Consider the following 27,697-nt stretch of genomic DNA (forward strand, 5'->3'; position numbering starts at 1 on the left):
TAGTAGTCTGGCTGTTAAAAGTAAGGCTCTGACTTGGAGGCTTGGGTCCAAATGGTGACTCTGCTAATTCCTTATACTTAGTTACACAAATGCAAAATGGGACAAATTAGAGTATCTACCATACAGGGTATTCTTGACAACTATTTATGAAACTTTTATGCTTCCCTGTAATATTAGAAAAGTTTGTCAAGTTTACCCAAAAAAAATTCCTACTGCCATCTTTATTACAACACATTGAATTCGGGAAAAATTCTTTGCAGATTTGATATCCTTTTGTTACATTGTATTCAATATTTTGTATTTATTTAGTTCTGCTCAATTTTTAATCCTTAAGAGTTTAAACTTTTTCTCCATACAGGTTTTTTTTCATCCTTTATTAATTCCTAAATGCATTATTGTTTTTGTTGGTATTGCAAATGTTTTCTTATTTTCTATTTTGAGGTATAGAAGCAGCTTTTTCACTTTTTGTAAGTTGATCTTTATCTTGTAATTCTGAATTTTTTATTAGTTCAGGTGGTGTTTTTATTCATGTTTTTTAATTAAAACTGTTTTATTGTGGTAAAATACATAAAACAAAATTTACTATCTTAACCATTTTTTTATCTTAACCATTTTTAAGTGCACAGTTTAGCGGTATTAAATACATTCATATTATTGTTGCCACCATCACCACCGTCCATCTCTAGAACTCTTTTCATCTTGTAAAACTGAAACTCTGTACCCATTAAACAGTAGCTCCCCATTTTTTCCCCTCACCCTAGCAACCACCATTCTACTATCTCTATGAATTTGACTGCTCTAGGTACCTCATGTAGGTGGAATCATACAGGATTTGTCTTTTTGTGACTGGCTTATTTTACTTAGCATAATGTCCTCTAGAGTCCTCCATGCTGTAGCATGTGTCAAAATCTCTCCTTTTTTTTAACACTGAATAATATTCCATGGTATGTATATACATTTTGTTTATTCATTCACCCATCGACAGACATTTGTGTTGCTTCTACCTCTTTGCTATTGAGAACCCATATAGGGTTGTTAATGAGAACTGAATGTGTTCCTGGCATATAGTAAGTACTTACGATATCTACTATTATGTTTTTATTATGGTGTAGGAGTATGCTTGACTTGTTTTATATATCCATGGATGTTTCTGTGAGAATCTATGTATTTCAGGAGCTTCCGAAACAGAATGGTTTGGAGCAGTTACCTTTTTAAGAAAAAATACAATTTGATAATTGAAAAAATAAACATTTGATAAGAGTTTAAAGAATTCAGAAAAGATCCAAGCTTTCCTCCAACCAGTTTTATTAAACATAACAAAATTCTGTATACAAAGTGACCTAAACTTGCTTCAAAACATACTTCCCTTAACTATTTTGATAAGTCAATCCACAGAGTGTCAAAAAGCAGCTTACTCTAAAATTAATAGAAAAGTGCCCAATGCACATTACATGAATGGCCTAATTACTGGAACTCTAATAGCTCTATAAGATAATTAACATAAGGTACGATTGAGTCCCCATGACAAGCTGCTGGAGAACTGATACAAGATGTCAAGAGGCCATTTTGTGCACTGCCACTGTGATGCCATCGTGTTTCTGGATCATAATGTTCCTGAAAGGCAAAATGGAAGATATTCAGTAAAGTGTTGCAAGTGGGAGTCAATGTAAGATTAAAGATGCTGTTTGGTTTAATACTTTTCTATGTATGAAAGCAATATCTAAACACAATAAAACATTTGGGAAATACAGAAAAGTATAAAATATAAAAATGAAATTAATTCTATAATCCTATCACTCAAAGACAACCACTACTGGGGCTTCCCTGGTGGCGCAGTGGTTGAGAGTCCGCCTGCCGATGCAGGGGACACGGGTTCGTGCCCCGGTCCGGGAAGATCCCACATGCCGCGGAGCGGCTGGGCCCGTGAGCCATGGCCGCTGAGCCTCTGCGTCCGCAGCCTGTGCTCCACAACGGGAGAGGCCACAACAGTGAGAGGCCCCCGTACCGCAAAAAAAAAAACAAAAACAAACCACTATTAATATTTTCCTTTTTTAATCTGCATGTATACCATATATACATTTTTTCTCACTTTACAGAACTGTGATCATAATGTGCATAGTTTATTTATTTAAAATTTTTATTTATTTATTTTTGGCTGTGTCGGGTCTTAGTTGCAGCACAGTGGGATCTTTCATTGCAGCATGAAGGTTCTTCATTGCGGCACACGGGCTCTCTGGTTGTGGCACGTGGGCTCAGTAGTTGCAGCGTGCAGGCTTAGTTGCTCTGTGGCATGTGGGAGCTTAGTTTCCTGACCAGGGATTGAACCCACGTGCCCTGCATTGGAAGGCGGATCCTTAACCACTGGACCACCAGGGAAGTCCCTGTGCATAGTTCTGCTTTTTTCATTTACTATTATTCGGAGGACACTCACTTGGAATGTCTTTGGTATTTCTATTACTACAGACATTGTTTCTGTTCTTTGTTTAGTCTTCCTCTGTGTTATTTATTGCTTCTTTTATTGATAGTTCATGACGACTCTTACTCTTCATTTAAATGTCTTTGTGGTGTGAAAGCACATTAGCTTTAGATCAATCCATCTGCTCCTGTGGTCCAAAGGGTGGAACCTTCCTCCAAGTACTTTGAGAAATCACTGATGAACACAGGGCAAACCCCAGTCAAGTTTCCCAGGGATTGATTTTTCTGAATGAAAAGGAAAGGAAGGGATCTGCTGCCATCTACTCACCCATTATCTGATTCTAGACACACCACAGGAATATCAGTGGGGTCTGAGGTTAGCTTAGCTGCTTGCTGGGCTAAAACAGATATCACCCCAGCATGCTCATCTGACAGGGTTCCGCGGCCTGGAAGACAGAGATGATATCATGCTGCCTGACTGTCCAAAAATGAATATAGAGGTATAGTAGAACTGAATTGAATTATTCACAAAAAGAAGGTTCAGCTCATGGTCTCTTAGGTTAGGTACTGACATAAAATGATTCTGCCCTGATACTCAGTGGTTACATCAGTGAGAAAGCCAATAACAGCTTTTAAGTCAGTAAAAGGCCATAACACTCAATTTTCCAAGTCATTCCCATCACCATCTCTAAACACCTTCTCAAGCATATAAGGAAGCTGTAATTCAAGTCAATCTGAAAGCAAACTGAAACAAAGAAATGCAGAGGTAAGACTGACAAAAACCAGTAAAGGCAAGAGACTTGTTGAAACTAATTAATTCCTCATGGAAAATCTGATTTCCTTTTACTGAGATCAACCTCAAAGGATATAAAGATCTTTACTCAGGAGTTTGGCTGTAAGATCACCTTAACAGCATGTATAAATATTCTGTGAGCAATTGTTTCCACTAGAATAAACTGGTTTTTCAAATAGCAACAGAATTGGCTTTTTACTAATATTTGTTTTAGCCTGTAGATAATAACTAAATCTTGGATGTCAGGAACAAAACGTAATTACTAAGTTTACAATATCTTTCTGTATATAAAGGCAACACAAGCCCATCTGCCTGAAACTCAGGTAATAGACATGACAATATGGCAGAGTTGATGGATTTACTGTTGTTACATAAAACATTAACTGGGCACACAGTGCAGTCTTTTGGGCCTTGAAGTTTTCTTGAAGGAATACATTTAGTTTTACATTTCCACACTTGAATTTCAGCCTTTCCTTTGTGAGCCTGGCAAGTGCCTCAAAAAAAATCTGCCTTTTTTCTTCCAACTAAACTGATTTGTGTGTAAAACCTGAGTTACAGACTACTTCCTTCAATTACCCTCCCAGCAAAAATTCAGAGCTTTAAAAAGTCCTGTAGTACAGAGGAGTAAGGAGCAAGGTGTCCTGGGTTTACTAGTTCTGACATTACTTAGCTGAAGGCTTCCATTGTTTACCTTTCTGGATTTATTTTCTCATCATTAATTGTTACCATTTATTGAGCATTATGCCTAGGTTCTGTGCTGAGTGTTTTACATATATAATTTTATAGTATTCTGATTAAGAGGCTTCAGAGCCAGACTCAAATCCTAGATCAACCACTTACTAGCTGTATGACCTTATAGGCAACTCAGTCAACCTCTGTGCCTCCATTTCTTTATCTGCCTAACAGGGTTGTCCTGAGGATTAAATGACTTAGTATACACAAAGCACTTAGAACGGTGCCTGGCACATAGTAAGAGCTCAATAAATGCAATTCCATAATAATAATTATTATTAAGCAACAACTCAGTAAAGAAACTGAGGCTCAGAAAGGTTCTTTTTGGTCCAAGCTGACACCACTAGTAAATGGAAGAGCAAGGGGTTGAAGCTAGGTGTGTCCAACCCTGCAGCCCCCATTTTTCCTACCTACTCACTCTTAAGTGAAGTTGGACTAAAAAGTAACACCACCCATCTAGCAGGGTTATTGTGAAAATTAGAGATAATGTATACAAAGCTTCACATTCTCACCATATGGCATAAATTCAATAAATGGTAACTGCTGTCATTACCAAGTCCTTTCTAGACCCAATTTAAAATGATTCAAATACTACTTTAGTAGAAACGACTCTGTAGTGCTAGAACTGCAAGGAACATTTCTACCTTTATAAACACCAATTGAGAAGTTTCAATTTCCTAATTTTGTTATTTGGGGATGATCTCTACGCTTGCAAAAGTCCCCAGAAAGTGGCAGGGTAACAGGAAATAAAAACTAGAGAATAATAGCACACTAGGCTCCCAGTCAACATCAGATGCTGTGCAATCCACCAAAGGGTTGATGTGAGATACTTACAGCCCAAATTGAGTCCTTGTGAATCTGTGCACAGGACTCCAACGATGGATGGATTCTTCATTCTAATTCCAGGAATGCAGGAAGAAGAAAGCAAATGATGTGGGAAAATGAATTTAAATAATTATAACACAAATATGCTTTCTCTGTACCAGGCATTTGTTGTAGTACTTTAAGTCAGTGTTAATCTTTTTTCACTATGGCCCACCCCTGCCCCAAGAAAAATTAAACTACAATTAACTGATTTAAATTAAATAGTTAAACCAGTTTCTCTCTCATGAGAATAAAGACTGTGCCAGGTACTGTTGAGCTCTGGAGGGCCACAAACATTGCAATAGTTGGGATTTTGTTGCCTTCGTTAAAAATGCATATGTTAACATACTAACTCACTTGAAACAACTGTTGAAAAACTTTTCAGTAACACGGGCTGCCTCCTGGAGGGGTAGTGGGAAGCTGAGGGGCACTGATGCGAGGGAGGTGTTTCCCTGTACGCCTTCTTGTATTTTTCCAACTTTGGATTTTACGTAGATATTACTCATTCGAAAAATTTAACGGATGCCTTTCAGCAAGTAACTGGTTACACCCGGAAGGAAATACGCGTGTGTGTTTATATTTATAAGGCAGGGCTCTGCACAAGTGGTACTTCCTTCCCCCAAACGAACACGGTTCCTAAAACTCCCGAAGAACGACCCTGTCCAGACAATTTCAGCACGAGAGTCGGGTTTGGGCTCTGGCCGCGGAGACCCGCTCGGGAGAGAGAGTGCGGAGCCCCGGCGGGATTTAATTCCGGGTCATTTCGCACCCACACCGGAGGCCCCGGGACAGGGCGTCCCCCAGACGCCCGGCCGGCGCTCGCAGCTCGCGCCCTCTGTCCCGTTCAAATCCCCCAGCCGCGACCCCAGGACAGGCCGACGAGAATACTACTCACGTGTCCTCCAAGTGCTGCTCTAAAGTTGCCTCCATCCCGCCGCGAGTCGTCTCCTTCTTCGCCGCTGGTCTCGGGTGCCCCTCGGTCGTTCACATGACGCGAGCGGGCCGTGGGCAGGAACGGTGCCTCCAAAGGGACAAACTTCGCGGCGCAGCCTTCGCGTTGTGTCCAGGATGACATCTTTACGCGCCCGCCGCCGCGAGCCGGGCGGAGGTTCTGCTGCCTGTGCAACGGGCGAGGGGACGGCGCGGAATGCCGCCGCGGGAGGGAGGTCTGCAGTCGTCCCTCGGAGCCGGCCTCCTGGCCTGTCCCTTTGTCTCCTCCATACAGACCTTTGGATTCCAATTCCACCGACTCCAAGAAGTCGGGCCAGACCCTGTTGAAGTTTTACAATAACCCGGCCGGTCCGACGGGGTCTCATCCAGGCGGTGGGGCAGAGAGAGACAAGAGAGACACAGGACCCCGATGAAGGGTCCCCAGGCTTGTAGGGCAAAAGACTGGACACAGGGACTAGAGGACGAGATGGAACAATGCTAATAGGTATGGGGAAAGTGTCGGGATTTTAAAGAAAACGTTGGTTCTTCCCCTTTGGCGAGGGCTTGGGAAAGAACGTGTCACTTGTGATAAAGACTAGGTAGGACTACTTAAAAATAATCTTAAAAAAAGTTAATTATAAAAGCAGTTTTAAAAATAAGGAAAGAAAGCCCACCCATAGCCTCTGTCCAGAGATGACTATTAATCCCTTGGAGAATATTCTTTCAGCCAATTGTCTTTGCAGATGTATGCTTTTAATGTTGTTGTTGTTGTTTCTTTTTTAAGCAAAATTGACACACATGCTGGACATACAATTCTGTAGCTGACCCTTTTCACAGAATTTAGCATAAATGTCTTTTCATGTCAGTAAGTATTCATTTACACAACCTCTGTAACACTTACAAAATAGTCCATATTATAATTGTTAATTGATTTAACCAACCCATATCAATGTGCAGTTAGGTTGCTTATAGTTTTATTGTTATTTTGGGTTCTTTGGCTATTACAAATACTGGATGAATATCCTCATAGTCAAATATTCGTGCAGTTTAAAATTTTCCTTATGAGTTCTAGAATGGAATTATTGGGTCAAAGGCTATTGACATTTTTAAGGCTTTTAAAATACACTTACAAATTGCCCCACAGAAAGGTGGTAACAATTTACACTCAGATTGGTAGCATTTTTTTTTTTTTTTGGTGCGGTACGCGGGCCTCTCACTGTTGTGGCCTCTCTCGTTGTGGAGCACAGGCTCCGGACGCGCAGGCTCAGCGGCCATGGCTCACGGGCCCAGCCGCTCCGCGGCATGTGGAATCTTCCCGGACCGGGGCACGAACCCGTGTCCCCTGAATCGACAGTCGGACTCTCAACCACTGCGCCACCAGGGAAGCCCAGATTGGTAGCATTTTGATGAAAATGGGAGTATGTCCAGAGGTCACCCATCCCCCATAATCCAATACCCACTCCCTGTGCTTAAATCCTCCTAACATCACTCCTGGATCTACCTTTTCTCCAACCCTCTCACCTCCAGCTTTTACTCACAGCCCACCCTCTGTTCTGGGGCCCAGCTTCAAGGCTTCTCTTGACTTGAATTCACAGTCCCTCTTCATTCCATAGCTGTGATGGTGAGAAACTTGCAGCTGCCTTAAAATTCCAGTCTTGAATATTGTAATTCAGGAGTTTTAGACTCCTGCCCTAGAGAAATGATTTATATTAACCTCGGGGTCACATAATATGGGCCATTTAAATTTTAGAAAAAGCTGTTTAAAACTAACTGTTTTAAAACTGTGCCCTTAAAACATAGCATCAGAAAGTGTGAGGAGCCGGCCTGCTTGCTGCTGAAGTCCTGCCCCAGGCAGCTCGGCACCACAGTACCGCCCCCCTTGTGGTCCCAGTGTGGTGTAAGCTTTGCTGGACTGGGTCATCTCAGCTCTGGCTTTCTAACCCTCAGGGCAGCGACGTCCAATAGCAACGGAATGTGAGCCAGCCACAGCTGTAATTTTAAATGGCCTGGTAGCCACGCTAAAAAAAGTAAAACAGGTGAAATTAATTTTAATAATATATTTTATTTATCCAAATACTATGTCCAAAATATTATCATTTCAACATGTAATCAATTTTTAAAATACAGAGATGTTTTGCATTCCCCTGCCCCACCCCGGACTAAGTCTTCAAAATCCGGTGTATATTTTACACTGACAGCGTGTTTTAATTCAGACTAGCCACATTTCAAGTGCTCAATAGCTATGTGTGTGATGGGTGGCTACCATTGGTTAATGCAGCTCTAGGATATCTCTGATTATCTCAAAGCCAGACCAGTGATTATAGGATTCCCGGAAAAGCTGGTGATCACTTTTTACGCTGCTAAGGAAGGCCTCCGAGGGGAATATGAGCACGTAGGAAGAGGATGGCTGCTGGCTCAAACATCCTTGTTGCTCCGGAGGTGGGAAGGCAGGCTATTCCACACCACCCCCTCTTTCTGTGTCCTCTTGCTGTTTTGTCCCTGCAGAAGGAGCGGTGGCTTATATAAGCTGGGGACATGCTGTGGGCTGGAGTGATGGTTAGTTGGACAAGGTGTCTGACCCCTAATTGTTTTCTACTTCAGCTTGTGAGGTATTTGATGATTCTTTATTCTCAGTTTTGAGTACTGATAACCATTTTGGGTGTGACAGGAGAAGTCCCAGGACACCCATATCAGAGTACTTGCCTCATTGAATTGTAATTTTTTATATGTTTACTTTTCAAGACAGAAAGGGTGTTTTCTCCATTTCTGCATCCTGAGCGCTGCGGAGCACAATAGGACTCTAGTAATATTTACTGAAGAACCTTGATGGGTTTTTTGAGAAAAAGACTCTGTGTTATGTAAAGAAGCTTTAAGTCCTCAATTTTAACCACCTTTATCCTCTTCTCCTTCCCCCCCTCCATAAACTAGCTCTTGGAAAATGGAAACCCCAGGAGGGTGCTGCAGAGATTGCCCATGCCCACATGTCCTGACTGGGAAGGGGGAGATGAGAAGCTGGGTGGTGTGAACCAGACCTTGTAGGTCATCTCACGGCTGTTGGCCTGAGACCCTAAGCGCTCTTCTTTGACCTATCAGGAGCAGAATCCTCGGGGCGGGGGCGGTCCATTTAAAAAGTGACACTCTAGTAGAGGGTCTAGCCCTTCCCTGGGTGCAGAGGGCCCTGCTGCGCCAGGGCCAGCCCCCTTGGTCACTCTTTCAAGTGCTTAGGGTCGCAGGCCTGCAGTGGAATGAGCCTGAAGCTGGGCTGGGAACGAACCCTCACATGCCACCAGGGGGCACCAAGGCCATGGAAAACTCTGCTCAGGCTGGAGGATCCTAAGTGAGTTACAGGGACCCACGAGCCTCCTGAGCTGGTACAGCTTGCTGAGGACAGCACTAGGCTAGATTGGTGGCCTTGGAGTCAGGCGATGTAGAATTGGATCCTGGCTTAGCCACTGCCTACACATGTGACCCCCAAGCCTCAGGGGCTCATCTGTGACATGGTAACACCATTACCTGCCTCATCAGGTTGTGGGGAGGATGATATGAGATTTTTCATGTAAGCGGGCCGGTGCATTGTGGGAGTCAATCAATAAGGTTTGCTAAATCTCAGTAAGAAGACCCATTTGTCTCCTCAGGTTGCTTACAGTCTAGGCGAGGACACACATGAGCAAATAACTAACAGTTCAAAGAAGATAAGAGCCGAATGACCACTACAGACCTCAAGCAATCTAGTGTTCATGTGGGTGTGAGGTCGCAAGGCTGCATTTAAATGAGATGATGAAATATGGTTTGTTATACTTTTCTAGGGTGTGTAAAGTTAATAAAACTGTGAGGAAAAAAAATCACCTGAAATCCTAGCCCTAACCTTAATGACATGAATGTGAAAAGCTAAATGGAATGGGATGGGATTTGGAAGGTGGAGATGGGGAAAGGCATGTCCCAAGGCTCACAGGAGTCCTGCCAGCTAAAGCCTCTCACTCCACATGAGCTACTGGATAGGACACTGGGGTGCAGACCCCTGTCTTCCGATCGTGGACACTGCCTGAAAGCTGAGTCCTAGATCCAAAGCCTAACTCCTGATAGTAATAAGAGCAGTAATACCCTTAGCAGTTCGTACACACGGAGTGACAGCTGCGTGCCAGGCATGTCACAGGCCTTATTAGTCCTGAGAACCTTTTTGAAGTAGCTATTGTCACTGTCCTCACTTAAGAGTTAAAAAAACACTCCCTGAGGCTCAGAAGATCAATCCTTGCTCAGGATCAGCCTGCTTGTGAGTGGCGGAGCCTCACCATTAACGTGCCCCCTGTGCTGCCCCAGCTTCTCTTACTTCATCAGCAACACAATCGCGGTGACATGAGAGGGTTCTGGAGGCCCAGTCCAGCTCTCTTATTCTCTAGAGAAGAAATCTGAGGCACAGAGAGGGGAAGTGGCTAATTTAGAACTTGAGCATGGAATTCTTAACCCTCCATGCAGTGTTCTAACTATATTGTGTTGCTACAGGTTGTCTTAGAGCTTTAGTTAAAACAATTTTAGAGACACTCTTGTTGAATTGTGTCTCCCCAAAATTCATGTTGAAGTCCTAGCCCCCAGTACTTCAGAATGTCACCTTACTTGGAAACAGGGTCTTTACAGAGGTAATCAAGTTAAAATGAGGTCATTAGGGTGGGCCCTAATTCGATATGACTGGTGTCCTTATAAAAAGAAATTTGGACACAGACATTCATAGAGGGAAGACAATGTGAAAAGACAGAGGGAGAAGACAGCCATCTCCAAGCCAAAGAGAGAGGCCTGGAGCAGATCCCTCCCTCACAGCCCTCAGAAGGACACCTTGATTTTGAACATCTAGACTCCAGAACTGTGAGGCAATAACTTTCTGTTGTTCAAGCCATTCAGTTTGTGGTACTGTGTTATGACAGCCCTGAGAAACCAATATACTCCTATATCCATAAAGTCTATAAGTCAACGTCTGTGATCACAGGCATTTGGCAGCCCTTAATTATAGAGAATCTGGTTGGGAGGCTCACCCTCTCAGAGGCAAAAGGATAGAGCAGATAATCATTCCAGCTTGCTCCCAGCCTTGATACTTGGCTAACGAAGATGTTTTTCTTGCATTTGCCAACAGTGGTGGCATGACCCATTTGACTGTGGCCTTCTAGAGCCTGTTTTATATCTCCCTGAGCCTGGCCTATAAAAGGTGCTCAATAAATGTGTGCAGAGGGGATAGTGGGAAAATAGGCTTCTGGCCACTCTGGTCCAAGCCTCTCCAAGCAATGGGTTGGGCAGGGGAGTAGGGTACAGGCTATCAGTGGATGGAAGTTGAAATTGAGCACTGCCTCCTAAAGTTTATAGCTAAGCCCCAATTTTGGAAGACACAAGCAAAGTATATTTTAGATGACTCAGGGTGGGCCAAGGACATTTCAGTTCAGGAAGCTATTTTCCTGCTGCTTTATTAATTTTGCTACTGAGGATAGATGAGATGCAGACTTCCATATCCAACTCTTCATTAGATGCCCAGTTAATGCAGCCATGACAAATGGGCATGAAACCCTTATGAATAAAAAAAAGATCAGCCCAGTATAAAAAATTGTAGACTAGAGAAAAGGAAATTTAGAGGAGCTGATAAAATACCCTATCCTTAATTAGACTGTCTGCATCACACATCAAATCAGCCTTAATGCCAAGATTTATTGGCCCTTGGGATTGTGTAAATGAAATAAGTGCTTGAAAATGAATGGGAAAAAAATTACCTGTATTAAAATGTATTTACAGTGCCGACCTGCACACTGATGCTTTTAGTTAAACGCAGGCTTTCAGCTTCTTTGGCTACGCCTCACTGTCTACCCAGCATGGACTCCCTTAGCCCCTGGGGAGTTTCAGAAAGCATGCTTGTGGGGTAACAATGTGTTCCCTTGTCAATCATCTCTGCCACTGTCCTGGAAAAATCCTTCTTGGGCAGTGAACTATCTTTGTGTCTTTATTTCAGCATCTACCAACTTAGCGAAGTGTTACTGGTCCTTACTTCAGAGTAGAGAACGTCGTGAAGACAAGATGACCCACCTCGTTCTGCACATCCTGCCATGAAGAGCAGAGCGAGAAGCTTTTTTGTTGGCTGCCACCGTCTCTCTTGGAATCTGAATTTAGCTTCGGGAGCTTACCTATTGTTACAACACTGAATTACCCTCTTGTAAGACCTTGGACAAGTCCTCTAATGCCTTGATATCTCAGATGTTTTTCAATTCTCCCTGAAGATAAGAATAGTATCCACCTCATAGCGGTGGTGTGGGAACTCCATGGGACGATGCATGTGAAGCGCCTCACACAGTCTCTGGGGCCACCGCAGACAGCGAACAGGTGAGAGCTGCTATTCTTGCCAGGACCTCAGGAAGTGATAGCTGAGGCAAAGTTGAACTAGACTGTCATTCAGGGCTCTTAGCTGCAAGCAACAGAAGCTGACTTTGGCTTAGAGAGTAGGAAAGGAAATTTTAAAATGACACTGGGTAGCTCACGGTTACCCAATTGTTGGGAGGGCTGGAGAGCTCAGTCTAAGCTTCCAATGACAAAGCTCCGAGCCCACCATGCCACCCCTGCCACTGGTCTTGTGGCAGCCCACAACAGCTTGCGGCACCAAGGCCATTACTGTGGCAGGAACCTAACCCTATGCCCGCTACGCCCCCGAAGCCAGACCCCCTCTGCTGCTGCCCTTGCCAGCAAAGTGGAGTTTTCCCAGAGCCTCTGAATTGAAGTCTTGTGTGGGTAAGTTTAAGCGATGCAGCCTGGATCACATCCCTGGCTTTAGTTGCAAAGGAGGCTGAAGAGGAAATGTCTGCTTTCTATATCTGTTCTGCAAGTGCCTGAGCAAAGCAAAGGCATTCACCTGGGGCCGGGCAGCAAGAGAGCATTTCAAGTGTCTCTTACAGGGAGGGGGCTTCCTTCTTTGCGTGAGGGAGAGCTCTTAGGTGAGGCACCCACAACTCCTTCCATACCTCAGAGAGCAACTTTACCGGGCAAAGTTCCACGCCCTGGCAAGGGGAGGGGAGAGCTATCTGCCCTTTCTTCTGCTTGAGTATAAGAATATGGAATTCAAGAGGTTGGTCGTTTTGCTTTGTGCTTCTAGAGATAAGGGCCGTAAAATGCATCTCAGGGTATGTATGTCCGCCAGCTTCGTGCTGTGTCCTCACTGTAGATCTGTAGTTTCATTTTAAAAATCGATTTCTCACTCCTAGTTTGCCAAATTCCATGTGAGTAGTAGTAATAAATCAGGCAGAGCTTCCTCACTCAAGGAGTTTATGTTCTATACAGTAAATAAGCTAGAGATCATGGAAAGAAAAAAAAACCCAAGTTTTATTTTGGGTAAGAGAAACTGTTCGAACCAATGATCATTACCAACAAAAACCTGAGTGTCTGGCCCAGCCCCGAGTCTGGGGCTACATTGTAAGGAAAGGACTCAGTGGGGCAGGCAGAGCTGCTTCTGGGAGGGAGAAGATGCACGAACGAGTGAGCGAAGGATGAAAAGAGAAACACCAAACCCTCAAGGTCGAGGGCTTATCGGAACTTAAGTGTATTGTCTTTGCCCTCCACGGTCCCTAGGAAAGCGTCTAGCACACAGAAAGTGTCCAGCAAATGTTCTGTTAGGCGGGGAATCCCTTTGAAAATCTCAGGAAAGTGACCCTCTTCGACCCTTCATCTGTCCATTATTCTAGCTCCCAAGGAACCAGTAGAAAGTGGGGAGCAGGGGCGCAATCACAGTGTGAAAAGCAGTGAAGGCAGTGGACAGTCTTCCTAACTTACCTGCCTGAAAATGGATTTCATCTCTCTAGTCCTCAGTTTTAATATCTGTAAACTTGGTTGGTTTCTCACTCAAGAACATTGCATTTACTCTTGTACTTAAAGATAAAAAATTAACATTTATGAAGCACATCTCTTCACACACATTATCTCTTGTTAATTCCACAGTCATCCCATCAGGGATCTCCATCCTCATTTTGTGGATGAAGTAACCGAGGTCTGGAGAGGTCTATAGCTTGTCAAGGTCGTAGAACTTGAGAGTGTCCATGGCTTTGGGACTCCAGAGCTCGGGCCGGCCAGTCTCCGGGATGTAGATCCCAGGCGAATCAGTCTCTCTGCAACTGTCTCCTCAACCAGTCTAGACAGCACAGGCCTGTGAGCCAGACCCAGAAGGTGGCCAGAGGCTGCTGTCTCCCCATCTCCCCTCCCAGCAGTGGGAGGACTTGTCCTGTGCCTTTAGACACCAGGAGTAAATCAATTGCCACATTAATTCTGGGCTGTCAGCATTTCCCCCGGGAGAAAGTCAGAGTCAGGGAGACTAATGTCTCATTGATCTTTCCAATTGCCAAAGGGGAAGGGAGATGAATGTAATCCCATCTGTCAAGGTGGAGAAGGGCCCGTCTGAAAGCAGACTGGATGACTTTTAAGGAGATGACAGTTCATCACTCTCTGGACAAGCAAATATGAAAGTAGGCCAGCCTTCTCTATGAGTTGGTAGGAACATTGGTCAGCAAAGAGAAGGCCTGGAGAAATGAGTGGCACCATCTCTGGCCTTTGTTCCACTTGTCCTTCCCCTAGGACTTTGTGTTCTTTGTGTACACACAACCACACAAGAGGGACAAAACCCACCCCTGACCCCCAAGAAATAGTTGACATTTGTTGAGGATTGATTACTGCCAGGTGCTGTACTAAGTGTTTTATATTTACTATCGAGCAGCTTTCTGAGGTGTTATTATGAGCACCATTTTACAGATGTGGAAACTGAGGCTCAGAGAGGTTGAGTGAGTTGCCCAAGGTTGCTGAGCTAGTGAAGGGTGAAATCAGGTGGAGGCTGGCTCACCCTGAGCCTGCCCTCAACCACTCAGAGAACACACTGGTTACCCAGCCAGGAAAGTAGCCCAGCAGCCCTGCTTCGAGATCACTGAGTCTTCACTCTACTCACTGCTTCCTTGGTCAGCCCCTTAAGGAGCCCTGCTGACCCCAGCAGGTAAGTGTCTTTACCAGTGGTAGAGGCTGAGCCAAGTCTGAGGGGCTGGGATGCCTGGAGGCCTCAGTCAGGGTGTCTGGACAGCTGAGGCTCTGGGAGCGGTAGAGGAGTGGGCAGGCCCAAGGCCGTGGGTTTCAGCAGCACGCAAGGCACAGGCTCTGCTGAGGCTCCTCTGGGTTACTGCTGTGCACGGGTTCCCATGGAGGAGGGGGAGGTCAGCGACAGCCTCTCAGCAAGCCAGAAGCTGGGACATCCAGTGTCAAGCCACCGTACAGGCTGCTGTGGCCGCCGAGAGCCTGAGGAAATGCCATGGCCATGGGCTAGGAAGCTCAGGTGGGAATGGCCTGGGGCCCACAACAATGTGATCTCAAAAACCCAAGGAGGAATGTGCACACCTGAGATCCTCAGGGAACACAAGTCTCAGCATTAAATTCAAGCAGGGCAGAAGCACCCTGCAGAGTAAAGATCCCCAAAGAGAGGGGCTTTGCCGCCAGCCGTGGCTGGGGACACTCTGCCAAGGCAAAGGTCACTTGAGGGCGGCAGTTCTTATCCTCTGTGGCCAGAAGTTAAGGTTTCTAATTAATACCACTTTGGATCCGATAGAAGTGGCTGCTCTGTCCCGGGCTTGTTTGCGGTTTATCGCTGTGATTGATGCTGGTAACATTTAGAGTCTGTCAGGGAGATATTTCATGGATGTCCCATGTGGTGGGATGGAGACAGCCAGGAAATGCAATTCCCTAGTTAAGGCAGAATCAGAGATGAATCTGAAGTATGGATGGAAAGGCCTAGGCCCCTTCTAGCCTCTTGTCAGGTAGGGGAAGGGGGTGTGGTGGAGGTGGAAGCTTGAGAGGAAGGCACTGACCTGGAGCTGTAGCAGGGACCTGTCGTGAAGAGAAATGACATATGAAAGAGGCCAGAAGCTTTTTTTCCCTAAGGCTTTCTCATGGAAAGTGTCACATCTGCGTTGGCCAGTAGACACACAAGAAAGGAAGCGAACAGGAAGGAAAACACTCTTCCTGCTGTTCCTGTGGTCTTTAATGTTCGCTCCAAACCACCACGTCTATCTGCCAGAAGTCTACCCATTAATCATAAGGCTGATTTCAAAAGTGAAAAGGTGTTTGAATCCCTCGATTAGAAATGATCTTCACCCTGACACCCACAGCACTTTGTATGTTACTGTCAAAGCATAATGTTCAAATATTTAAAAACATGGCTCTCATAAAATATGGAATGGGCAGGTGTCAAAGATTTAGTAATTCATGAATGAGGGAACCAATAAGATGGCAAAGCTGGTTCAAAGAGCATTTTGAGGAACTGGGTATTTATAAGCACTTAAAAGGAAATGTTCAAGTAAAATATCTAGGTTAAGAATAAAACTGGTTGCCCTCACATGTATGGTCAAATGACTTTCGGCAAGCATGCCAAGACCACTCAATGGGGAAAAGATGGTCTTTTTTAACAAATGGTGCTGGGAAAGTGGAACACCCATGTGTAAAAGAATGAAGTTAAATTCTTACCTTATACCATGTACTAAAGTTACCTCAAAGCAGATCAAAAGACCTAAATGGAAAAGCTAAAGCTATCAAACTCAGAAGAAAACATAAGGGAAAAACTTCATGACATTGGATTTGGCAATGATTTCTTGGATATGACACCAAAAGCACAGGAAGCAAAAGAAAAAAATAGATAAATTGGACTATATCAAAATTAAAAACTTTTGTGCATGGAAGCACACTATCAACAGAGTGAAAAGACAGCCCATGGAATGGGAGAAAACATTTGCAAATCATGTATCAGATAAGGGGTTAATATCCAGAATTTATAAAAGAACTCTTACAACTCAACAATAAAAAACCCAAACAACCTGATTTAAAAAATGGGCATAGGACTTGAATTGACATTTCTCCAAAGAAGATATACAAGTGGCCAATAAGCATATGAAAAGATGCTCAACATCGCTAATCACTGGGGAAGTACAAATCAAAACCATAATGAGATACCTTATACCCATTAGAATAAAAAAACCAAAAAGTAGTAAGTGTTGGGAAGGATCCGGAGAAATTGGCACCTTTGTGCACTGTTGGTGGGAATGTAAAACAGGACAGCCACTGTGGAAAACAGTATGGTAGTTCCACAAAAAATTAGACGTAGAGTTATTCTTTGATCCATCAATTCCACTTCTGGATATATATCCACAAGAACTGAAAGCAGAGTCTCAACAGATGTTTGAACACCCAAGTTTATAGGAGTATTATTCACAATAGCCAAAAGGTGGAAGCAGCCCAAGCGTCCATGGGCAGATGAATGGATGAGCAAAATGTGGTGTACATGTACAATGAAATATGATTCAGCCTTAAAAAGGAAAGAAACTGACACATGCTACAATATGAATGAAACTTAAGGACATTATACTAAGTGAAATAAACCAATCTTATGGACAAGTACTGCACGATTCCACTAATATGAGATATGTAGCATAGTCAAATTCATAGAGACCGAAAGTAGGCTTTGGTTGCCAGGTGCTGGTGGGAGGGGAGAATGGGGAGTTATGTTTCATGGGTGTAGAGTGTCAGTGTTGAAGAATGAAAAGAGTCCTTGAGATGGATGGCGGTGATGGTTGCACAATGTGAATATAGTTAATGACACAGCTGTACACCTAAAAATGGTTAAGATGGTAAAATTTTATGTTATGTGTATTTTACCCCAATTAAAAATAAAACAACTGGTTAATGTCTTACAAGGCAGTTAAAAAAATCAGTCTTTATTGTTATGCTTTCTATTGAATAGACATTATTTATATCTTTACTGGACATGATCTACAAGTTAACATGTAACTTCACAGAGTCTGAGCCCTAAATTAATGGTAAATAGCCATTAAACAAAGATACCTTCCCCTGGGTGATTAAATAATCCTTGGGTGGATTTGTGAAACAATGACTAAATGACGTTGAAGGGACTTACTGTCCTCTTGTGGCCTTATTTCCAGGTTTTGAATTATTAGTATTATTTCTTAACATCACAGTCATGTACATCCTTGCTTTTCCCACCAGTCCCTCAAGGGTAGGGGCTCTGTCTTATTCAGCTTTGCCTTCTCACTGTGTGCTCTGGTTTGCTGAATGGAACTGAAGAAGGACCAATGGGATAGAGCCACTTGGGAGCAGAAGACCTGCATTTAACTGTGTCTGTGACCATGACCATAGTCTCACCCATCAAATGAGGACATGGCACCTGAGTCCTGGGTGCAATGCTGGGCACTGGGGGTGCTGTCTAATCTCAGGGTTTCCTTCCAGCTCTAAAATGCTCGGATCCTACTTTGGTCATCATCACACAAGAAAGGATGCAAACACATAAATGAAACATATAATGAACACACACAAGAGTTTTTCAGGTGCACATAATACATAGAGGCATTTTTTTCTAGCTTTTCTTAGAAAAGCCATCCTTGATGCCATGTGATGTCTGTGGCCCTGGCTCCTGGGTTGGGAGGTGCACAAAGATGTGCTGTTTGTAGCTTTCCTAGAGAGGGAAGAGCTACAGTTTGCTGGAGGCAGGAGCACCTCCTCCCAGCAGCCGGGGGCCCCTGGGTCAGCAGGCCTCAGAGGGACAGTACCCGACCTCCAAGGCTGCCCATGAGAAAGGAATTATATTGTCTTATATTGCTGTTTTCAATTAATTTCTTGATAGATTCTGGCTGTTCCTCTTCTTGTTTTTCTTAGGACAGGAGGACTCCCGGTGATTTATTAAGAAGGTGAAATTATGTGCCCAGTTGGGAACTCTGGGGAGGTCTCGCTGAAATTAACTTGAGTGTTTTGGAGCCAGATTTACATGGCAGAATGGACCTGGGACTGCTCCTTTTGGCAAAAGCTGCTGGGCCACTGTGGATGATCTTTCCCATGTTGCACAAAGTCCCCAAAGCCCTTGGAGCCATGCTTAACCCCATCCTGGCATCCCCTGTGTCCCTCGTGCCTCTGCCATGGAGGTCCAGCCACTTTACTTCTCTGTGGGTCTCATCAACTTGCAGGTGAATCCATCTATCCCCCCTCCCAGCCTGGCTGGGCCCCCTACTCATAAGCACTTACACAGTATTTCACAAAGAAAATGTCTGCTGGCTGTGTCCCAGACTCTTGAATGTCAGCTCACATTAGTCATGGCCACGGATGCGGCTGGAATCTTGCTGACCTGGTCCCAAAGGTCTCTGCTGGTCTGCACTCCCCATGCTTGGGTTGGAGGCACTGCAGAGGATTTGGATGGTGAGTGTGAGCACCTCCCAGCTGCACCATTTCCTGGCATCCACCAGGCTGCCTCACGTCCACTCTAGACCCTCGGTCTCAGCAGGGGAAACCAAAGATCTCTCCCTAGCACCACAATCATCTTTTGCTGGCTGCTAAGCACCCTTGCTCTGAAAACAATAACCAACCACCATAAAAACAGTAGGTCTGGGCTTCCCTGGTGACGCAGTGGTTGAGAGTTCGCCTGCCGATGCAGGGGACACGGGTTCATGCCCCGGTCCAGGAAGATCCCACATGCCGCAGAGCGGCTGGGCCCGTGAGCCATGGCCGCTGAGCCTGCGCGTCTGGAGCCTGTGCTCCGCAACGGGTGAGGCCACAACAGTGAGAGGCCTGCGTACCGCAAAAAAAAAAAAAAACCCAGCAGGTCTGCCTTCTCTGTCTAAACATGTACTGTGTAGGTGCTTTAGGGAGAGCACCAGAGGCCAGGGAGGATAATTTGTCCAAGGATACCAGCTAAGATGGGACAGAATGAGGATTATTATTAGTTCTATAATTCCAATAATAATAATTCCAATAATAATAATTCCAATAATAATTCCAATACTCATGTTCTTTTTTATGTTTCCTTTTCCCACCCTTTTATAATTATTCTAAAGTAACATTTACTTCATTTTCTATTACAGAAAGAACGTGTGTGCAAATAGAAAACAGAAAATGTAGAAACGTATGAAGACGAAAGAACCACCAAGACAAATAAACCAAACCCAGGGTCATTAGCAGTTCCTCCTTGCCAAGATAAAATGTGAACATTTTAGTTCCTTTCTTTTCCATCTTGTTCTTTTTGTGTGTCCATGCATTCACACACACACACACACACACACACACACACACGTGTAAAATGGGGATTACATTGTATATTCTTTTTTGTTTCCAGCTTTTTCCACTTAGCCATATAATGTTAACATTTCCCCACATCAATAAATGAGCTTCAGTCCTGGGCTTATTAACTCATCCAAGGCATGTTCTGCCCAACTTTGTTTTCTTCTGGGTCCAGTCATATGCCTCCTCTCTGGGCTGCACCCCAGGGGGACACTGAGCCTTTTCCAGCAGATTGAGCTTGTTGGTACTGAGGGGCTTGCTTTGCAAGTGACACATACTCCTTTTGTCTGTAAATCTATCGAACTGTATTCAGGATGGGCCTGTTATCTTGTTCAAATCCTATGAGAGAGAGAGAGAGAGAGCGCCTTTCCCACAAGGATGCTCCACGGCTGTGTGCACACCCCTCTGTCCATACTGGATTTGGAACCAGAACAGCAAGAGCAGAGAATGGGGCACAGCCCCATTAGGATGGCTGACCCCCTTCCAGCCACTCCAGTCCTGTTTCCTAAAGGGAATTAGTTGTTGGCCTTGGGGAAAGAATTCTCAAAAGACTGTTGCATGGACATAGTAGGGACTGTTGACCTTGAGACCTGCATGTGCTAGGTCTTATTTTCAGCTGAAATGAACCACTAACTGAGGGAAAAGAAGAGTATTTCACTTTGTGGTGAATCCTCTGAGCCTACGGGAATCATCTTGGCCCATGTTTATGTGTCACCTGGCCTCCGCCCAGGGTGGCCACCCAGGGGGGCCACCTCCTTAGAAAGGACTGGCAGTCCAGGAGGCAAGCTTCCTGGGCAGCCTTTCCAAGGCTCAGCCCTGACCTCTTTGCCAAAAGGTGTTTTTTTGTTTGTTTGTTTGTTTGTTTTAAGCAGTTTATTTCATGAACCACTAGAGCTGGGGAAAACGTTGATGAGTCATAACCCCATTCCCAGCACCAACAATCTATAGCTCTCAAAGGAAGAACTGTAATTCCAACTTGTTGACCTGAACCAGGAGGCTAAATGCACTGCTAGAATTCATTTCTGTGATTAGAGACAAAAACACAACTGGGGCCTCCTACTAGGAGATGAAACTCCCTTGATCCCGAGCCTTCGGCTGTTATCTCATTGATATTTTCCAGGATAAATCCAGTATAAATGGATTATTTCTGAACAGTCCCATGATTAGAAAATACATGGCACATGTGCCAACAGTTTCCCATCCTGTACGCATGACAGACATCACCAATCAGTGCTGGTGCTCTCTCCCACGGAGCCCAGAGATGACTTCAGACCCAGTCTCAACACATTCCTCTAGGCAGCCATTATAATCAATCAGCATTGGCATATGGAATGAAATCATTTGACTTTCCTGAATTAGTTTATAATCATAGGCAGGATTTCCTTTTTTGTTTGTCTGTTTGTTTTTCCCAATAAGAATGAGGGCAGAGTATGGAGGTTCCTTAAAAAACTAAAAATAGATTTGCCATATGATACAGCAATCCCACTCCTGGACATGTATCCAGAGAAAAGTCTAATTCAAAAAGGTACATGTACCCCAATGTTCATAACAGCACTATTTACAATAGCCAGGACATGGAAGCAACCTAACTGTGCATCAACAGATGAATGGATAAAGAAGATGTTACATATGTATACAATGGACTATTAGCCATTAAAAAAAGAATGAAATAATGCCATTTGAGGTGACATGAATGGACCTAGAGATGATCATGCTAAGTGAAGAAAATCAGAAAGAGAAAGAGAAAGACAAATATCACATGATATCACTTATATGTGGAATCTAAAATATGATACAAATGAACTTACAAAACAGAAACAGATGCACAGACATAGAAAACAAATTTATGATTATCAAAGGGGAAAGAGTGGGGAGGGATAAATTAGGAGTTTGGGATTAACAGATATACACTACTATATATAAAATAGATAAACAACAGGGTCCTACTGTATAGCACAGGGAACTATATTCACTATCCTGTAGTAAACCATAATGGAAAAGGATATGAAAAAGAATATGTATACACTTTGCTGTACATCAGAAACGAACACAGAAAGGTGGAGGAAGATGGAGGAAGTTGGGTTAAGGAGAGCCACACGTCTTTTTCTGCTCCTACCATTTTCTGATTTAAGACTTGATATGACTCTTCTCACATTGCCACAGGCAGCCTCTGTTCCTGCCTGTTCTTAATCCAGCCCTAGGACTTTTTCCATCTCTAGGCAGGGCAGCTTGAAGTGGGGCTGGAGTTTCCTTCTTCCTGAGGGTAGGCAAGGGGCAGAGCTCTGCCCCTGGTGATTTGCAGGTGGCCCATGCCCTCGGGTCGAGTAGTGACCCCTGGCTGGCTGTGCTTCCCAAGACCCCCTACTTTAAAGGATCCCACTGTGCCACTCCATACCCTGCTGATCTCAAGATGTTCTCAAGAAAAGTTATGTTCAGTCGCTAACTCTTACATGAGAAAAAAAATAGAGGGAAGTAGAAAATGTCCCTCGGCTGAAGAGGGTCCCCAATATGCCACCAAGAGAATTATTTGTTTTTCATTTAACTGCTTTTATTTAATGAAATATTTCAACATGGGTTGAAGAATAATATTAAAACTATCACCCACATACTCTCTGAGGCTTCAGAAATTGAAGGATTATTCTCTAATGAGAAGAAGAGAGTAATACAGGGCCTGAACTGGGCCAGGGGCCCCCCAGGGCTCTCCAGGAGGATGCAGCTGACTTATTTCAGTGGGAAATTGGCCAGCTCAGATTTATGACCCAATATAGAGCAGCTTCCATTTATTGTCTTGTTCATTCAGCACCGGCTGGAAATGATACCTGCTTCCTTTCTGTGAGGCCCTGCCTCTGTGTCCTGACAGGCTGCACGAGCAGGTGGCTCTTGCAGCTGTCTGCTCTGATGCTCCATCATTGCCGTGTTCGGATCATCCTGAGTTTTTACTTTCCACGTGTTTCCATGGCTCATCCTGTGTGAGGGATTGTGGAGCTCACTCTTCTCCAGGGACTGGTAAACAACCATTTGCTTCCTCACGGCAACTCACAGACCACAGGCTTTTGGGTTTTTAATGGCAGAGCACAGAGCGGGCAGGAGGGCTGTGTTCGGTCTTGCACTTATATTAGCTCTTCCAGGTGGATGGGTTCCTAGTAGGAGAAGACGAACTGTTTCATTTTTTCGTTTTCGTGTTTTTACCCTCACCAGGGACCTGGATTTTGCATCCCAGCCAGGTGGGTTGGGACCTTGCTAGCATTTGCAAGTACAAAATCTGCACTTAAAGAAGCTTTTCGTAGTACTTATTATTATAACGACCATCTGGATGATGCTCACTAACCTTCCCTCTGCAGCAGTCCACTCCAGAACACACCTGACTATGTTCTTCTCCTCTCAAAACACTTCAGGGGGGCTTCCCTGGTGGCGCAGTGGTTGAGAGTCTGCCTGCCGATGCAGGGGACGCGGGTTCGTGCCCCGGTCCGGGAAGATCCCACATGCTGCGGAGCGGCTGGGCCCGTGAGCCATGGTCGCTGAGCCTGCGTGTCCGGAGCCTGTGCTCCGCAACGAGAGAGGCCACAACAGTGAGAGACCCGCGTACCGCAAAAAACAAAAAAAAAACAAAAAAAACCCCAAAAAACACTTCAGGGGTCCCCATTGCCTTGAACTTGATTAAAAGTCCAAGTTTGGCCACTCAGTTCCTTCATGAGCTCCTGCCTGCTTACCCACCAGATCTGGTCTCTCACTCCTTCTTGCATTGAATTTTTGACTAAATTAAAAAAAAACTTTAAACTAAACTGAGTTCATTTCTGCACATTCCCCCGCACGCTCCCCTCTCCCTCCAAAATCAGGCTCTGCTCATTCCCAGTATGCTTTTCAACTTCCCTCACCTTCCAATCTGCCTAATACCACCTCCCCACCCCGGCCCTGGCCCCCATCCCACTAACAACGGTCTGCGCTCAGTGAAGCCATGTGGATGGCTCTGTTGTGGGGAACTGTCACGCTTACCCTGGTGGCCATCTCTCCGAGCACAGATCAGAGCCTCTAGTCTTGAGCACAGTGCCGGTCACGTGGTAATCCTATTGCACAATAACTAATATCAAGGCTGCAAAGAACAAAGAACTTTATTTGGGGTCTTAAGAATTGCAGTTTGGGAGACAGATTTGGGTAAAACTGAAAAACTGGTCTGGGGAAAAAAAAAATCAGGGGCTTATAAAGGCAAAAGCCTTGAGGCTGCCTTCTGACACAAGAAAGGAAATATTTGTCCTTCAGGGATAGACCATCATGGGTTGTTTTAGGGTAAGGGTCTGATAAGCATCTTGAGTTTCTGGCAGAAGTTCTGGATGTCTTTGTCAGGACACTAAGTGGTCAAAAGGTCAGCTTCCACCCAGGCTGGGACGTGCATAAGTCACACTTCCTCAGAGGCCTCCTGGCTCTGTTTTAGAGAGCTCTCTTACCAAAACCGACTCCATTTTGATTTCCTTTTCACAATCCCTAGTAGGTGTCCATCAAGTGGACGCAAGGTCTTGGGGTCATTCCTCAGCCTGAGATCCTGACTCCAACCCCAGGTTGTCTTCTACCTTCTGCTGGAGCCCACTGACCAGTCCCCCAGTTCTCAGAAGCAGATTCTTCAGTGTTTTGACTTAGTCACTCAACCCACGAGGACTGAGTACGTGTCAGCCTAGTTGGGCTGGGGGGTGGGGACAAAGGTGCTCACACTGTGACGGGAGCCACGTGGAAACAGTGACAACAAAATCCAGTGAGAGAGGTTGAGGGATAAGTGCTGAGGAGCCCAGAGGAGGAGGCTGCCCACTCTCTGTTTGCTCCTTCCCAGCCTCCTTCCCTGGGCTTCTTCCTCGGGCTCCTTCCTCAACCTCCCCCAGGTCCCCAGTCTCTCTGCCCCTACTACACATTCTCTAGGAAATGGTGGCCAAACCAAGGTGTCTACCTTTCCACTGATGACTCCTAAGTATTAAGGCCCAACCTCTCTGTGAGGATCAGAGAGGTTCAGTGACTTGGCCGAGGCCACACAGTGACAAGCAGCAGAGACGGGGCTTGCTCTCAGGCAGAGTACTGCACCCCTCGAATCTGCTCTTTGCTCCTCAGGACCACTCCCCCACTTCTTTGCCTTGCTTTGCATCCTGGAGGCTGACCTGGGGAATGGCATCCATGGGCTCCTGTGCTGGCTGGTCTCCAGTTGGCTTTGGCTAGTAGGGCCCGCACACCACTGGAAGAAAGGAAGAAAATGGAACTAGGTGTTTATTCCTCTGGCATGCTCCTGGTGAGGTCACCTGGGTTGGCAGTCCCTTGGCCAAAAGGTCACAGAACCTCTCAAGAGAACTCCTCTACGTGGCTCTCTCCTTCTGGTCTATGCAACTGTCTTCTCTCCCTTGTCTTCTGGCCTGGAACTCCTCCCCTCTGCCGTTACCAGCCCCAAGTTGCTGCACTAGCCCTTGTCTTTCCCCTACACCAAGCCCACACACACTTTTATGAGAAAACTCTCCCTGCACTATCCTAATTTGAGTTCCTCCCCATTTCTTGTGGGGACCCTGACAGATGCGTGTTCCTTCTCCTGCACACCCTGAATTGGTGAATTATATCAACTCCTACACAGTTCTCCAAACCTCCATCATCTGCTACTCTTCCTTCCCCTTCAGCCTACTCTCACACCCACAAGTTTCTCAAGTCTGTCCCATGGTCCCACCCCACCTCTGCCACCTAAGGCTGGGCTCTCTCCACTCTCACCCCATCTATCGACACAGCTCCCTGGTTGACAGAGCATCTCCGCACTTGACTCCGCTCATCCATCTCGTTCTTGCTGAAGGTTCCTTCAAATATAATAGTTCTTCATCATCCACAAGAAGAAATCTACCTGTATCAGCATGCCTGACTCGGCTCCAGTCTCACCCCTGCTGCTCGTCTCTTCCAATCCATATCCCTGTGCACCGCCCCCAAATGCACTGGGCTCTGTCTTTCTGCCTTCATAAACTTGACTTATGCTGGCTGGAGCTTCTTCTCTCCATGTCTGTTGAGTGAACTCCACTCAGCCTCTGGCTCCAGCATCTCCTCCTCCAAGGGGCCTGTTCATTTGGCTGCCGCTGAACCTGGTGCTTTGATGATAGCCTGTCCATTTCCTGGAATGGATCGTCTGTTTGCTCACCAGCTTCACCTGCTGTATGGCAGAGCAGGAGTTGAGTCCAAGAGCTGATTCCCAAGCTTACATCCTTTCCACCACCCTGTACCCTTCTCCCCACAAGAATAGCTACTTCATGGGGTTATTGGGGATAATGCCTGACACACAGCAGGAGCTCAATACATCCTGTTATGAATGAGAGACCAGGCTGGGAGTCCCCCTATCTCATCTCTTATTTTCTGTGCCTCTCCTTGTCCTTCTGGTCTCCTGCTTCCCACACCTAAAGTACGTTTCTGGACAAACTGCTGAGCCTCTAGTCAGAGATGAAGCTCCATCAGGAAGATTGGATACTGGGCCAGCTGTCAGGAAGCCTGGCTTGTCAGGTCCGAAATTGAAAATGTTAGTGATGGGCCGCACTCCGGGTGAGTCTCTGTGTGTGTGCGTGTGTTTGCGTCAACGTGCTGAGGAGGTGCTATCCATCAGGGGCACGATGATGGATCTTGCCCCCCAGCAGTGCCTAGCTGCTGGCCTCACTCGACTCTATCTCTAAATTCCTACTTTCTTTGGAAATCCCACATGAGTCCTTCCCAGAACCAGAAAAATTATTTTTCTTTCTTTCTGAAATAGGGCACCTTAATTCCATGACTCTACTTGCCTAGCATTGAGAGACCTCGACCACCTCCCATGTTTTGTTATATTGTGGTGGAATTTCATTTTAGGGGAAACCCCTACAGTTCAGCCTGTAGAAGCTGAAGGAAAGAGCAGATAGCTGGTCATTATGGGGACATAGGGAATTACAGGGCTCCTTCTCCTGCTTAGTGGGGATGTAGTTGATGAAAGGGAAAACTGGTATTAACCTCATCTCCTCTATCCTCCCATATACCAAGAACAGAGAGGAGCTGCTTCCTGAGCTCAGCCTTGCTGCTCTCACACTGGAGCCCATCCCCTTAGAGACCCGCATTTGCCAGGCTGGGCTGTTGGGTGGAGTGAGGGGAGATCGTGCCTTCCTCCCTTTTTTCTGATGTCCCTCACAAGCATCAGTATCTGAGTAAAACCAGAGAGCCCCTGCCTCCGATGGCTGGGACCTGGGCATCCTTTTCCTCCTTTCCCTCCTCCTGGCCCTAGTAGGAACCTGCAAGTTAGAGGTGGAAACAAGTCAAGGGCTTCGGTGAGACTGTCATTTTTCTTAGTCCTCTCCATCCTCCCTGCCCTTCCTGTCATGGCGTCTGCTGACAGTAATTTCCCAATAGATTGTTTCTCTGGGATAAAGAAGATGTGGTGTACATATACAGTGGAATACTACTCAGTCATAAAAAAAGAATGAAATAATACCATTTGCAGCAACATGGCTGGACCTAGAGATTATTATACTAAGTAAAGTAAGTCAGAAAGAGAAAGACAAATATCATATGATACCACTTATATGTGGAATCTAAAATATGATACAAATGAACTTATTCACAAAACAGAAATAGAGGCACTGACATAGAAAGCAAATTTATAGTTACTAAAGGGGAAAGAGGAAGAAGGGATGAATTAAGAGTTTGAGATTAGTAACAGATACACACTACTGTATATAAAATAGATACTCACCAAGGACCTACTGCAGAGCACAGGGAACTATATTCAATAGCATGCAATAAACTATAATGGAAAAGAATATGAAAAAAGAGTATGTATGTATGTATGTATGTATCTATCTGAGTCACTTTGCTGTATACCTGAATCTAACACAACATAGTAAA

The 27,697-nt window shown here is 45.0% G+C and overlaps 1 protein-coding gene and 1 long non-coding RNA gene across 4 annotated transcripts; one reads left to right on the forward strand and one right to left on the reverse strand.

Annotated features, from left to right (window-relative positions):
* Nucleotides 1-1,283: 1,283 nt before the first annotated feature.
* Nucleotides 1,284-5,830, reverse strand: LAMTOR5 (late endosomal/lysosomal adaptor, MAPK and MTOR activator 5). Of its 2 annotated transcripts, none has more exons than XM_060086418.1 (4): nucleotides 5,700-5,830; nucleotides 4,775-4,836; nucleotides 2,744-2,861; nucleotides 1,284-1,614 (listed from the first exon to the last, which is right to left on the reverse strand). In XM_060086418.1, the coding sequence occupies exons 1-4, from the start codon at nucleotides 5,732-5,734 to the stop codon at nucleotides 1,554-1,556; spliced, it is 276 nt and encodes a 91-aa protein (XP_059942401.1). In that variant the 5' UTR covers nucleotides 5,735-5,830; the 3' UTR covers nucleotides 1,284-1,553. The 2 variants fall into 2 exon arrangements, with proteins under 2 accessions (XP_059942401.1, XP_059942396.1); XM_060086413.1 differs by lacking the exon at nucleotides 5,700-5,830 and adding an exon at nucleotides 5,162-5,509.
* LOC132481546 (uncharacterized) lies at nucleotides 5,435-19,925 on the forward strand. 2 transcript variants are annotated; one of them, XR_009530833.1, is made up of 3 exons: nucleotides 5,435-6,239; nucleotides 11,718-12,487; nucleotides 19,639-19,925. It is a non-coding gene; the product is annotated as an uncharacterized LOC132481546 (long non-coding RNA). The 2 variants fall into 2 exon arrangements; XR_009530832.1 differs by having other exon boundaries at nucleotides 11,718-12,085.
* Nucleotides 19,926-27,697: the final 7,772 nt, after the last annotated feature.

Source organism: Mesoplodon densirostris, chromosome 2 (assembly GCF_025265405.1).
Source record: "Mesoplodon densirostris isolate mMesDen1 chromosome 2, mMesDen1 primary haplotype, whole genome shotgun sequence".
NCBI classification, from domain to species: domain Eukaryota; kingdom Metazoa; phylum Chordata; class Mammalia; order Artiodactyla; family Ziphiidae; genus Mesoplodon; species Mesoplodon densirostris.

Coding starts and splice junctions, on each gene's coding strand:
- LAMTOR5 (XM_060086413.1), bottom strand. CDS start 5,310: ATGAGTAATATCTACGTAAAATCCAAAGTTGGAAAAATACAAGAAGGC. Junction 4,837..5,161: donor TTTTTCAACAGTTGTTTCAA/GTGAGTTAGTAT, acceptor TCCTGGAATTAG/AATGAAGAATCCATCCATCG. Junction 2,862..4,774: donor ACAAGGACTCAATTTGGGCT/GTAAGTATCTCA, acceptor TCTGTCTTCCAG/GCCGCGGAACCCTGTCAGAT.